The 15,094-nt window shown below is 36.5% G+C and overlaps 1 protein-coding gene across 1 annotated transcript in view; it reads left to right on the plus strand.

The window, feature by feature from the left end:
• LOC107570564 (cGMP-dependent 3',5'-cyclic phosphodiesterase-like) overlaps positions 1-15,094 on the plus strand; it is a 115,091-nt gene that overhangs the window by 77,745 nt on the left and 22,252 nt on the right. The window contains exons 7-8 of the mRNA XM_016256796.1: positions 10,847-10,985; positions 12,986-13,038. Coding sequence (XP_016112282.1) covers positions 10,847-10,985; positions 12,986-13,038 — 192 coding nt within the window. The remainder of the gene's footprint in view (positions 1-10,846; positions 10,986-12,985; positions 13,039-15,094) is intronic.

The following is a 15,094-nucleotide window of genomic DNA, read 5'->3' on the forward strand; positions in this document are numbered from 1 at the left end:
GAGTAAATTAACAGCACATTGTCATTTTTGGGTGAACTATGGCTTTAAGTTGCAGTGATTTGTCTCTGTGTCTTCAGCGCTCATCATTCCTCTGGTGGACCGTGATGAAGGGAAGGTGATCGCTCTGATTTTGGTGAATTCCGCTGTAATTTCACACACAATAGTGCTGTAATGATCTCTCTCTCTCTCTCACCTCTGAACCAATGATTCAGTGAATGTCGTGCGATTCCTCTCTTTGAATCATCTGAAATTCATTATAGCTCGTTATTTTTAATGCGCTGCCTAATGCTGCAGTTTTACAGGCGGCATTAGTCCAATTAAAGTGTTTATTTCTAATTGAGTGATAAAACTTTATGATTTTATGAGATCTTTGAGTGCAGGGGAGACGCTTTATTGCGAGTCATAAAAGAATCGATTGTGACGGATCGGACCGAGGACGTGTTGAGAGAGTCTTAGCAAGTTGGAAAATAGAAGATGGCAGGAAAATAGAGAAATGTCTCGTCCGTTTTGTTGTTTTGCACATAATGACACATCGTGCAAATTGTCTTGCAATCATTGCTCTGCTTGAAAATTGCAGCAGCAAAAATTGGGGTCAAATGTATTTTGTATTTTAATGTTTTTTTTGACTTGAATTTTAAAGTTTCAGTATTTTTAATAGTTTTTTTTATATGTCTATATATTCAAATTTCTTTTTGTTTATTTTAGTACTTCAGCTTACACTAAACGAAAATAAGAAATGTTGTCTTGCCAGCAAGCTGAAATTAAATAAGTGTAAGTTTTTTTTTTCCCCAGGTAATTTTAGTTGATGTTTATTGTATGTTTCTAATGGTTTTAGTTTATGTTAATAACCCTGCATTCAATCATAAATTCCAAGACAATTATTGTCAAAATCCAAAATATTTATATGTTTAATTAATAATAAATATATCATATTTATGTGGTGAAATATTCATAGTCATTTGTTAAAATGCATAATTTTCCACGTCTAGTTTAAAATTTGTGATTTAAAAGATTTAATTCTCTGAAAAGTTTGAGGTTGGTATGATTTTATCTGTTTGCTCACCAATGCTGCATTTATTTGATCAAAAATACAGTAAAAATGGTGAAATATTATTAGAATGTAAAACAGCTGTGTTCTCTGTGAATCTCTGTTAAACTGTAATGTATTTCTGTGATGCGCAGCTGTATTTTCAGCATCATTCCTCCAGTCTTCAGTGTCACATGATCTTCAGAAATCAGTATAATATGCTGATCTGCTGCTCGAGAAACATTTCTGATTATTATCAGTGTTGAACACAGTCGTGCTGCACAATATTTTTGTGGAAACTGTGATGCATTTTATTTTTCAGGATTCACAGATGAACAGAAAGTTCAGAAGAACAGCATTTATTTGAAATAGAAATCTTCTGTAACATTATAAATGTCTTTACTGTCACTTTTGATCAATTTAATGCATCCTCGAGGAATAAAAATATTAATTTCTTGCTTGTATACAGACAGCAAACGCTCTCTAGTTTGTAGTTTGACTTCATTTCAGTGTTTTAGTATCCGCTCTGTGAGATCAGTAGCCGCGTTCGTGGGAAATGTGTGTGAGTGTGTGTTGAGTGTCTCTCTGGGACTCTTGCAGACAGACGTGGGGTCAAAGGTCACAATGTGACCCCTAAAGCAAATGGAGCATTTCCCCAGAGAGAGAGAGAGAGCTGGCAGAAATAGAGCAGGGAAAAAAAACGTTTGCTGAAGGATGTAATGAATTATGTGATTTATTTGACTTGTGGTGTCTGTCGCTCTCTCAACAGCTCTGCTGTAAACCACTGACAGAAAAAGATGAACAAAACCTCAACATCCTGGAGAAACATGTAAGACACACACACCTACACACACACACACACACACACACACACACACACACACACACACTTACTCACTAACTCACACACACACACTCCTCACACTCATCCAGAGAGAAACACACATAAGGATGTCTTTGTTTTTAAAAAAATTTCCCCCTCAAAGAATAAAATTTGCTCTCTCTGCCTTACAGAATTATACCAGTTATTGTTACTGCAGCAAAAATTTTTTTTTTTACATTTTCCAATTCATTCATTCATTAATTTCATTGTTTGTTTGTCCCCAAATTAGCTCTATTCCTAACAGAAATTTACCATAGTACGTTATTTTTACTACTTTAAAATGATCATTATAATGTTTTTTAATGTTTATTTTATTATTGTTTTAATTTTTCTCAAATACTCAGATTAGCAGTCTCCCTTTACTGTAGTACTTTTTTATTATTTAAAAATTTTATTTTTCCGACAGAATAAGATTTTCTCCCTCCCTTACAGTTATTTATTCTACTGTAAAATTAAAATGTTGTTTATTTTTTATTTTCATTACTTTATTATTTTTATTTATTTACTAACTTTTTATTATTAATAGTAATAATAATAATAATCTAACTTAATTTATTTAAAACTAGTTAATTTATTTAAAACCCAGTTTAAGGCCTGTTCACCTGAAGAACTAACCAGGGCTGCGTTTCTCAAAAGCATCATAAGCCTTAGAAGATCGTACGACGGATCTTAGTATAACGGTCTGTTTCCCAAAAGCATCGTATCTTAAGTAGCACTTGAAAATCATTGCAGATCTACGAGTGCGCTGGAGTAATCGCAAAGCCCTCAGTGCATCGTAAGAAGACAGAGTTACCTTTAACTTTATCCAAGTGCATATGAGGCTTTAGTTGTACTTCTCTTTATTACTCTTTTTTGTTTAAAGGAATTTATGAAATAATTAAAAAGAAAAGGGAAGAAAATAAAAATACACATGATATCATAAATATGTATACATAGAACAGTGCTGATAAAACATTTCTGCAATAAACTTTTTTTGTCTGTACCTGTAGAAATGTATTGGCTAGATGAAGTACATATATTTGTGATACTATCACCCTTAATATATACACTTTATATATTAATAATATCTAAGCTTACATGTTTATGTTTGAAAATGACCATCAACCATTAGTTATTCACTTCAGAAACACTCATAAGAATTCTTATAGTATTTCATAGGGCTTTAGGCCTTGGGAGGTTAGGTAGGTTTTACTTCAAAAACGTCTGCAATCATTTCACATTGCACAATAAATGATAGAAACGTAACGAATCACCATAAAACAATCATATTATCTGACTGATCTGGCAAGAGAATTGGCACAGAAATGGAGGGCCTTGCAAGCCTCATCCTCCCATATGTTTTATTTTTCATTATTTGTATGGTGTCCTTTTAATCTGCTGAAAATGACATTTTTGTTTCGCTCCACCTCCTCCAGAAGAACATTAAGTTCATCTTTTAGAAAGTTTTTTTTCTTCTAATCCACATCAGGTGGTAAGGTAAGGTAATATTTCAGCACTTGACAAACGGACAGCGAAGAGCGTGTTCGTGTTAAAGGCATTTTTGGGAAACGCACGTGGAATTGCGGCGAGCGTTCGTAACCTCGCGCGTAGAGAACGCGCTTAAAGGGTTACTTCACCCAAAAATGAAAATTAGTCAATAAATTACTCACCCTCAAGTCATCCTAGGTGTATATGACTTTCTTCTTTCAGACGAATCCAGTCGGAGTTATATCAAAAATGGTCTTTGATCTTTCAAGCCGTTTAATGCCACTCAGCGGGTGTTGCATGCATCAGTCCAAAAGAAGTGAAATAAAAAGCGCCCATCCATAAAAAAAGTGTCTCACTCAGCTGCGGGGGGTGAACAAAGGCCTTCTGTAGCGAATCGATGCATTTTTGTAAGAAAAATATCCATATTCAGTGCGCAACACTGGACTCATACGTCACTGCTTCCAGTGTACAACAGTGAGCGCAAGCTACATTAACGTGATTATTATGCTTTGAATATGGATATTTGTCTTACAAAAACTCATAAATTCACTACAGAAGGCCTTTGTTCACCCCCCGGAGCCGTGTGAGACACTTTTTTTATGGATGTTTTTTTTATGGATTTTATTTCACTTCTTTTGGACTGATGCATGCAACGCACGCTGAGTGGCATTACACAGCTTGAAAGATCAAAGACCATTTTTAATATAACTCCGACTGGATTCGTCTGAAAGAAGAAAGTCATATACACCTGGGATGACTTGAGGGTGAGTAATTTATGGGCTAATTTTCATTTTTGGGTGAACTAACCCTTTAAGAACTAAGATCCATCGTTATTGGGAAACCCGGCCCAGAGAATCAAAGCAGAGCAGAGATGAAACCAAGAATAAAGGAAATAAATAAATAAATGTAGCACAAACAGATCTTCATCCCCTGTGTGAATAGATCCATAAGAACATATCATTTCAATCCAAGGCTTTAAATAGGTCTTCTTACTGCAGTATTTGTGCAGAAACTCTGGTATATTTCAGAAAGGGCTCTTTCATCCTCATGTTTATCTCGGTGAGTCAAAAGCCAAACCGCCCCTCAGGTTTTATTTGAGGTGATAAGGGTCCAAAAGCTTTCATCATACCACCATCATCATCAGCAGCAGCAGCAGAACACACACACACACACACACACTCCACAGAGCTTTGATTCGGTTGATTAGAGAAGCAATTTAACATCAGACGCTTTAAAAGCATCTCACGACGAGAGCAAAAACAAGAGAGCAAACAAATAACCAATGAAAGCAAAGAGAAAGAAACATCAGAGATTTATAAGCAGAAACAATAGATTTCAGTATATTTTCATTTATTTATTTTTTATTATTTGTTCCCTAAAATGACATTAGCTCTCTCTATCTTACAGAATTATTTGACAATAATACTATAAATTATTTTGTTTATTCTTTCTCCAAGAATAAGATTAGCTCTCTCTCCATTACAGATTTGCCATTATTGTTCCAACTGCAACTTATTTATTTATTGTTATTGTTTTTATTTATTTATTTTCCTCCCAATAAACAAGATTCACTTTCTCCCTTAGCACCACAGTTATCGTTATTACTCTAAAATACTTTTATTTATTTATTTATTTTTTTTGTTAATTTGTAATGTTTTTTTTATTTTAAATCAGACATTTTAAAAGCATCTAAACAAATAGCAAATGAAAGCAAGAAGAAGCATCAGAAATTTATAAGCAGAAACAATGTATTTCAATATTTGTTATTTTTTATTTTGTTTTATTTTCCTAAAATAAGCTTTGCTTCCTACTGAAATATTTATTTATTTATTTGTTCATTCATTATATACATCTGTGACCCTGCAGCACAGAAGCAGTGTTGAGTCTCTGGGGGATATTTGTAGCAATAGCCAACAATACATTGTATGGGTCACAATTATACATTTCTCTTTTATGCCAAAAATCATTAGGATATTAAGTAAAGATCATGTTCCATGAAGATATTTAGTAAATCTCCTACCGTAAATATATCAAAACTTAATGTGGGAAGAAAATAAAAATACACATGATATCATAAATATGTATACATAGAACAGTGCTGATAAAACATTTCTGCAATAAACTTTTTTTGTCTGTACCTGTAGAAATGTATTGGCTAGATGAAGTACATATATTTGTGATACTATCACCCTTAATATATACACTTTATATATTAATAATATCTAAGCTTACATGTTTATGTTTGAAAATGACCATCAACCATTAGTTATTCACTTCAGAAACACTCATAAGAATTCTTATAGTATTTCATAGGGCTTTAGGCCTTGGGAGGTTAGGTAGGTTTTACTTCAAAAACGTCTGCAATCATTTCACATTGCACAATAAATGATAGAAACGTAACGAATCACCATAAAACAATCATATTATCTGGCAAGAGAATTGGCACAGAAATGGAGGGCCTTGCAAGCCTCATCCTCCCATATGTTTTATTTTTCATTATTTGTATGGTGTCCTTTTAATCTGCTGAAAATGACATTTTTGTTTCGCTCCACCTCCTCCAGAAGAACATTAAGTTCATCTTTTAGAAAGTTTTTTTTCTTCTAATCCACATCAGGTGGTAAGGTAAGGTAATATTTCAGCACTTGACAAACGGACAGCGAAGAGCGTGTTCGTGTTAAAGGCATTTTTGGGAAACGCACGTGGAATTGCGGCGAGCGTTCGTAACCTCGCGCGTAGAGAACGCGCTTAAAGGGTTACTTCACCCAAAAATGAAAATTAGTCAATAAATTACTCACCCTCAAGTCATCCTAGGTGTATATGACTTTCTTCTTTCAGACGAATCCAGTCGGAGTTATATCAAAAATGGTCTTTGATCTTTCAAGCCGTTTAATGCCACTCAGCGGGTGTTGCATGCATCAGTCCAAAAGAAGTGAAATAAAAAGCGCCCATCCATAAAAAAAGTGTCTCACTCAGCTGCGGGGGGTGAACAAAGGCCTTCTGTAGCGAATCGATGCATTTTTGTAAGAAAAATATCCATATTCAGTGCGCAACACTGGACTCATACGTCACTGCTTCCAGTGTACAACAGTGAGCGCAAGCTACATTAACGTGATTATTATGCTTTGAATATGGATATTTGTCTTACAAAAACTCATAAATTCACTACAGAAGGCCTTTGTTCACCCCCCGGAGCCGTGTGAGACACTTTTTTTATGGATGTTTTTTTTATGGATTTTATTTCACTTCTTTTGGACTGATGCATGCAACGCACGCTGAGTGGCATTACACAGCTTGAAAGATCAAAGACCATTTTTAACGCACGTGGAATTGCGGCGAGCGTTCGTAACCTCGCGCGTAGAGAGCGCGCTTAAAGGGTTAGTTCACCCAAAAATAAATTACTCACCCTCAAGTCATCCTAGGTGTTTATGACTTTCTTCTTTCAGACGAATCCAGTCGGAGTTATATCAAAAATGGTCTTTGATCTTTCAAGCCGTTTAATGCCACTCAGCGGGTGTTGCATGCATCAGTCCAAAAGAAGTGAAATAAAAAGCGCCCATCCATAAAAAAAGTGTCTCACTCAGCTGCGGGGGGTGAACAAAGGCCTTCTGTAGCGAATCGATGCATTTTTGTAAGACAAATATCCATATTCAGTGCGCAACACTGGACTCATACGTCACTGCTTCCAGTGTACAACAGTGAGCGCAAGCTACATTAACGTGATTATTATGCTTTGAATATGGATATTTGTCTTACAAAAACTCATAAATTCACTACAGAAGGCCTTTGTTCACCCCCCGGAGCCGTGTGAGACACTTTTTTTATGGATGTTTTTTTTATGGATTTTATTTCACTTCTTTTGGACTGATGCACTGCAACGCACGCTGAGTGGCATTACACAGCTTGAAAGATCAAAGACCATTTTTAATATAACTCCGACTGGATTCGTCTGAAAGAAGAAAGTCATATACACCTGGGATGACTTGAGGGTGAGCAATTTATGGGCTAATTTTCATTTTTGGGTGAACTAACCCTTTAAGAACTAAGATCCATCGTTATTGGGAAACCCGGCCCAGAGAATCAAAGCAGAGCAGAGATGAAACCAAGAATAAAGGAAATAAATAAATAAATGTAGCACAAACAGATCTTCATCCCCTGTGTGAATAGATCCATAAGAACATATCATTTCAATCCAAGGCTTTAAATAGGTCTTCTTACTGCAGTATTTGTGCAGAAACTCTGGTATATTTCAGAAAGGGCTCTTTCATCCTCATGTTTATCTCGGTGAGTCAAAAGCCAAACCGCCCCTCAGGTTTTATTTGAGGTGATAAGGGTCCAAAAGCTTTCATCATACCACCATCATCATCAGCAGCAGCAGCAGAACACACACACACACACACACACTCCACAGAGCTTTGATTCGGTTGATTAGAGAAGCAATTTAACATCAGACGCTTTAAAAGCATCTCACGACGAGAGCAAAAACAAGAGAGCAAACAAATAACCAATGAAAGCAAAGAGAAAGAAACATCAGAGATTTATAAGCAGAAACAATAGATTTCAGTATATTTTCATTTATTTATTTTTTATTATTTGTTCCCTAAAATGACATTAGCTCTCTCTATCTTACAGAATTATTTGACAAGTTTAACACTCTCATATACACTCTCGTGTCGTATCATTTAACTGTGCTGCAGTGTCCTTCTGTTAATTAAACATCTGATGTGTTTCTGTGAGCCGGAGGAACAGAAGCAGAGAAATGAAAGCCTGTCGTCCTCCATTAGCTGCGTTTGCCCTTGTAGTGTTCACTAAAGAGTGTGTGTGTCGGTAAGAAAACATCACGAACATGACAGAGAGAGAAAATAAAACAGATCTGAACGGGCAGTGAATCTGAAGGCCATTTAGAAACGAACAGAATTATTTGGCTTTTGATGAAAATCAAAAAGATTTTGAAAAAAAAAAAAAATGAAGATCAGAAAAAGGGATCGTGATTCCACTTCTGTCTTTACAGATCAAAGGACTGAGATATGAAGAGCAAATGCATTTCAGTTTGTGTCTTAAGGTGAAGGTTAAAGTCAATACGAATTTAAAATTGAGGAAAATACATGTTTGTATTCATTGTATTCAAGCTGCTCAAGCTCTGAAATGACTCCTTTTCAGCTGGCGACAGCCTGAGCACAATACTGATTAATATGAATGTTAATCAGCAGTTTTTGTGATTAATTATTAAAAAATATATATATTTAGAAATATTTTTTGAAATATTAACGCGATAATAACGCATTAACGCAATGCAATTACAAAATAAAAAAAATAAAAAAACCAAATCAGGGTTGCCAGATCCGCGGTTTCCATCACTTCTTTTAACATTATTTGTAGCACGCCTCCCGTTTGGTAATCGCAACTGCGCTTTGTTACTTCTCATAGGAAACGAATTCTCAGCTCTCAAATAATGTCAGTTTTATCGCAGAATTCAAACAATACATGCCGTTTTGACGCTCTTAAATGTGTCGTGACAGATCGCTGTAGCACTTCTGTTCAGTCTCTTCCACATTAACACCAGTTATAACACGAAATAAACATGAATGAACTTAAGAAGGTATGTTTAAAAATACAGTACAACTGACAGAGATGTATCACGGCTCATATAATCGCTCAATCGGCGTTTCAACCGAAAGAAAGAGGTCAATAAAACAGCTTGTGGTCAATGTCACAATTACCTCAGGAAAGTCTTCAAGTGTTCACAGTTCGTTAGTTAGCTATAAAAAGGCTAGAGGGAACATAATTACTGTTAATTATATATGCATGTTTGAAAAAAATCTGTACGGTGGCCGAAAGAGATCTACACGCTGAAAAAGAAAAAACACATAATTAAGAAAACATCTTCATCAATTTGACAACACACACGCTGCAAATTCTCACAACACAAACAGTTGGCACATGTAGAATGTAGAATCCTGCTTTTTGTGGTCTGTATTCTTGCCCGTTTCTGTATTCTGTCAAATTGATTTGCAGTTCTTTTTTTTTCTATTTTCACGTGTTTTTTTCATTTGCAGCGCGTTGAGCACTCTCGGTCACTGAAAATCTTGGAGAAAAGATTTTATGAAAAAAAAGTACCTCGAATCTGATTGGCTGAGAGGTCTGTTCACCCAATATCGTCACGGGAACCGCCTCTAGTATCACTAGTATCACTGCGCTTGGCGTATTTCTCACAGCAAGTGTCATGGCGGACGCACAAATCCACTATAATTTTATAATACTGTTTTTATGTCACGGAATGTAGTTTTAGAAGTTTTTTAGGACTTCATATAGACTTCAAATATGTGGTTTGTTAATAAAGATAACGTCTATTTGAAAATGTGTCTCGATGTTTTGGGAGATGTGAGCTCCAGGGCGTCAGCGGCCATTCAGCGCTCATGAACCCGCCGAGAGCAGCCTCACCTCGGCCAGATCTTCTGCAATTTCCCTCTGGCTCTGATGTCTGTATAGTGGTTAAACATGAGCTATAATTTGTTTTGGGTAAATCTAACGGGCATTCTTTGGTCTTATTATTAATCTATTAATTGTTCCAGAGCAAATAGTTTTGGCTAAGTAACTTTAATGCTGTATATCAGAGCGCTGCCTTTGTACTTTTGACTGAATTGCCTAGCAACTTTTATGATGGCTGTTGTTGTTTATTAAATATTATTATTCAATAAAAATATTTCATATAAATAATATTGTTTAATAATAATATTTATTAATGGGAAACTGTGTGTGTTCATGGTGGTGATTTTAGTGACATTATTCCTTCATTAGATGCGACAATTTTTCTTAATTGAGTAAGCTTTAAAGACTTTTATATTGAAAGAGACTGAAACGCTGTTGTAAACAAGGACGTTATTTTTACTTTCAAACAACAGCTTGTAGGACGCAGTTAACAAATGCAGTGAACAGCGCTGTCATCAGAAATCACCCTTAACAGATGAAAGGACAGTACGACAAAGATATCGCTTTCCTCCACGGACGTTCAAACTCATGTTTTATTGTGAATATGAGATTGAGCTGAAGAATGAATGCTTTATCAGATGCAGAGGGTCACACTCTCAGTCCATCTTTCTCTGATAATACTCTACTCCACATAATCCAGTGATACAATAAGCTTTCAATGAAGTAACTCAACATTACTTTGTTACTAGTTCTAAAGTAACATTCTCGGATTAGTAACGGAGCTGTTAAACTGGCAACCTGAGATTTGAATCTGTGGCGGAAGGAAGTAGTTCCGCTCACAACTGTGGTTGTTTCTTATTTATTTATTTACACACTTGTGCAGTTGAACTGTTGTGTAAACACAATATCACATTCATAGTTGTGTGAGATATTTATGAAAGTAAGTAGATCTTTTACTGACACTTTCTGGATAAGCATTACTACCTGTGACTGTCAGAATGCAAGTAACACTGTTTATACTGTGTGTGTGTGTGTCCCAACAGCTCACTGTGGCCTGTAAGCGAGTCAGAGACATTCAGAGATGCTCCAAACGGCCACATGCTCAATCCCACAATGCACCAGCAAAGCCCAAACCCCACACAGACTACAGAGAGCTCGACCGCAAGATCCTACGGCTGTGTGGTGAGAAACACGCAAAACACATCTGTGGTACTGCAGCGTTAAAGAGCTGCGGAATAAAAGAGTTTGATATTCTGTGTGACATAATGTAACTTTCAGAACAAGAATCATCGACTAACTTTATAGCTGCAGTGCTTCCCACAGGTTTGAAACATATCCTCCTATTACCCACGGCACAGAAATGGTCTACTACATGTGACACAGATTTGATACAGATTATGCTGTGTTTAGGGGGATATGAAGTACTTTTTATCCATTTACCACAAAAGTCCTCGACTACACCATTAGCATGCATTTGAAATATTACAATTCTATGAAAGAAAAAAAAATCACTTTAATGATGATCAAAATTAAATATTTAAAGGATTAGTTCACTTCCAGAATAAAAAGACATTTCCAACGTGATTACGTCAGGCATGAAGTCCAGCTAGTGCAAGACGAGCATTTGTGGTTAAAAAGTATATAAATGTTTATTTTTTTTGGAAAATGAGCGATGGTTTCACTAGATAAGAGCCTTATTACTCGGCTGGGATCGTGTAGAGCTCTTTGAAGCTGCACTGAAACTGCAATTTGGCCCTCAATTGGTCCCTATTAAAGTCCATTATATGGAGAAAAACCCTGGTATGTTTTCCTCAAAAACCTTCATTTCTTTGCGACTGAAGATAGAAAGACATGAACATCTTGGAAGACATGGGGAGAGCAAATTATCAGGACATTTTAATTCTTGAAGTGAACTACTCCTTTAACTGTGGTCAGATGAGATGCTGTCAGTCCGTATGTCCGTAAAAACCAGTTCTCCTGTCCTGTCAGCCGTTATACTGTGCTCGTAGCACGTGTTCTTCAATTGGTCGCACAAATGCGGCGGTGCATGCTGTAGCCTGTATCATTTCATATTAAAGTGCAAAAGAAACTATAAACATGCAATGTCGCAGTTATGTCGTCAGTTAAGTCATGAAGTGACCGAAAAGGCGATTAAAGCTGCCTTAAAACTGCGTGCATGTAAGTATTTGTTATATGAGTCAAATTTAAGAACATTTCTCTGAAATGCAGTGGTTCAGAAAAGGTAAAGAGTTATGAGAAACCACGAAGCGTGTCAGATCCGCGTCACGTGATGCTGTTCATCAAAGAACAAAAGAAAAAGAGGAAACCAATAACTGTTGTAGCTTTAAGGATTCATCTGTATTTAATTTCGAATTTAGTGTTTGATAACTGTATATTTAATTTAGGCACAGGTAGCTAAATATGACATTTATTATAATGGGTTTATGTGAAGATTGTTTTAAGTTCACTTAAATAAGAAGTTATTTTAAAGTCTAATAAATGTTCAAATTGACAGCTCTCAATTATACTGTAATGTTGAATGCTAGTCAATGGTTAAATATTAGGAAAAAAACTATTTCATAGAGACATCAGTAGTATTGGTATCAGTGATACTCGCCTATATATTAAAAATATACTGTCTTTATGTTGTTTCTGCATTAATTTGAAGATTGAATGTGAAATGATTGCAGTATAAAAGTATATTTAAAACTTTAATGTTAGGTGGGATTAATCACGAATAATTTCAGAAAAAAAATGCAATTAATTAGCAATTTTTTTAAATGGATTGACAGTGGTAGTTTTTTTCTTATATATTTATTCAATGTCTGGAAATCCATTTTTCCTAAGCTGAAACTTCTTCATCTTCGTGGAGAGCGCGGCTCATAAACCACTGGAGCGGCCGGCGTTTTCCATGCGTTTTTAGACGTTTTTAGGCCTCTAAATAGATTGCGGATGGTTTCATCATCCCGGGTGGATAGAAAAGTATAAGAGGATAACAAAAATGAAAAGCAAAAACGTGTTACCAAATATACTTGGGCGGCCCGCCCAGGTAAAGTCTATGTGTGGGAAGCACTGAGCTTACAGCCACCTAGCAACACCCTAGCAACCACCCACGGCTAGCAATGAGTTTTGGACAATCAGATGGATCAGTGTAATTGTGTTGAGTTGTGTGTGATTGACAGGTGAGCTGTACGATCTGGACGCCGCCTCCCTGCAGCTGAAAGTCATCAATTATGTAAGTATAGACTCATAACACACAGAGAACAGAGAACCCAGCTGCCGCTTCTGCTCCTGGAGTCTTGGATCTGTTTTCCTCGTGTATTGCAGCGAGAGTCCTGTGTGTTTATGAATGAGGAAGGTCGGCTGGCTTTTATTTACAGCTGAGATTGTGATAAGAGTGTTATTGAGACGCCTGCAGCTCCTCGCGAAGGTCACTGATCTACAATCCCTCCAGACTCTTATTCAATTACAACTACGCAACCAAACAAGCTCACAGAACAATTAACCTCGTGCACAAGTCAAACACACACACACATAATCTTCTCTTCGGTGTCATTAGACCTTGTGTTGAGAATGAATTGTTTTACAGACATCGGCTCCGTTCTCAAACCTAGTGAGCTGCCTGCATAGACAGCATGTGAAGACAGCACAGTTCAAATATGTACGATTATCTTCTCAGCTAACAAGGAACATTCTCTGAGAGTTATGAACAAGTGTTCTTACAGGAATGTTAATGGAACGTTCGTGCAAAGTTATCTCAAAATGTTAACTCAAAAATGTTATTTATACATCATTTTATTTCTGAAACGTTTCAGTTGGACGTTCATCTAATGCTTTTTTAAATGTTACTAAATGTTCCGAGATCATTCAAAAGGAACGTTTGCAAAAATGTTAAAATGAGATGTTTCCTTAATGTTCGTATAGCCAAGAAAAACGTTTTTAAAACCGAATGTTTTAAACATTTTCATTTTTTGCTTACTGCGAACGTTAGCAATATGTTCTCAGAACATATTTTTGTTAGCTGTAATGTTGCTTTCTGTGACATTTAGGGGGAAAACTATCATTATCTTGGTATAAAAACAACAGAAGTCAATGGAAAATCACCAGAAGGTTAAAATCCAAATGCAGATGAGTTTGTCGTGTCGTTTGGAGCAGGACGGCTGATTTATGTTCACTTACAGGTCATAATGTTTATTGCTACCCGCTGTTACGGAAATTAAAGTGTGTGTGTGTGTGAGTGTTGTACAGGTCAGTGCCTGAAGAATCATTTGCATAATAAGCTTATCTCTATTTATTCAGATTGTTTCAATTCAATTGTAGTGAGGAAAGGACACACACACACACACACACACACACACTCTCCCTCCCTCTCTCTCTCTCTCTCTCTTTGATTTCTAAATTGCCTAAATTGTCCAGGTTTTGGCATTTTTTTTCCTAATTATGTGCTCTCTACAGTCTTCATACATTATATGTGTATTTGCATCACGCTTTGACCGTTCTCAGTAGATCCCACCTTCGTGCACTTCCACGCTATTGGTCAAACTACTTTTCAGTCATTACCTTCAGCCAAAATCCAGACAAAATTTAGAAATCCCGGCCAGGACATATCCAGAAGAAAGAGAATGTACGGCCAGCCTATAGCTTAGAGATCAGCAAAGACAAAAAAATAATAGATATCTGGTTTGTATTTCAACAAAAGCTCCAATGAATGACCATGCTGTGAAAAATAGCTTCAGGCTCTACAACTGTCTACTTATTCATATTTGTTAAGGAAATAGTAAAATGTTAACATATCTCCATCAAAGAACCAAAGCTTTAGACGTGTACTTGGAAAAACCTCTAGATAGTATGCAAATGAGTATTTGAAAATAACCCTTAGAAAGTTATATCAGCTGTACGTGCAGCGTGGGTTGAAATCAGCATGACTGTGAAAGAGACAAGGAGAAGGAGAAGACAGCCTAAACATGTGCTGAAGGTCACTGATGAAAGTAGAGGAGCTGGCAAAAGCTGGGCCAGCTGACAAAAAGGACTGCTGATACGGAGAACACCATGCCATTTTCAACCATTGCTCTCTCTCCCTCTCCCTCTCACACACACACACACACACACACACACACACTCTCTCTCTCTCTCTCTCTCACACACACACACTGATACACACACACACTGATGCACACAGACACTCTCTCTCTCTCTCTCACACCCACACACCCACACACACACTCTCTCTCTCTCTCACACACACACACACACACACTCACTCACACACTCTCACACACACACACACTCTC

This window comes from Sinocyclocheilus grahami, unplaced genomic scaffold (assembly GCF_001515645.1).
Source record: "Sinocyclocheilus grahami isolate Dianchi unplaced genomic scaffold, SAMN03320097.WGS_v1.1 scaffold1478.1, whole genome shotgun sequence".
Taxonomy (NCBI): Eukaryota; Metazoa; Chordata; class Actinopteri; order Cypriniformes; family Cyprinidae; genus Sinocyclocheilus; species Sinocyclocheilus grahami.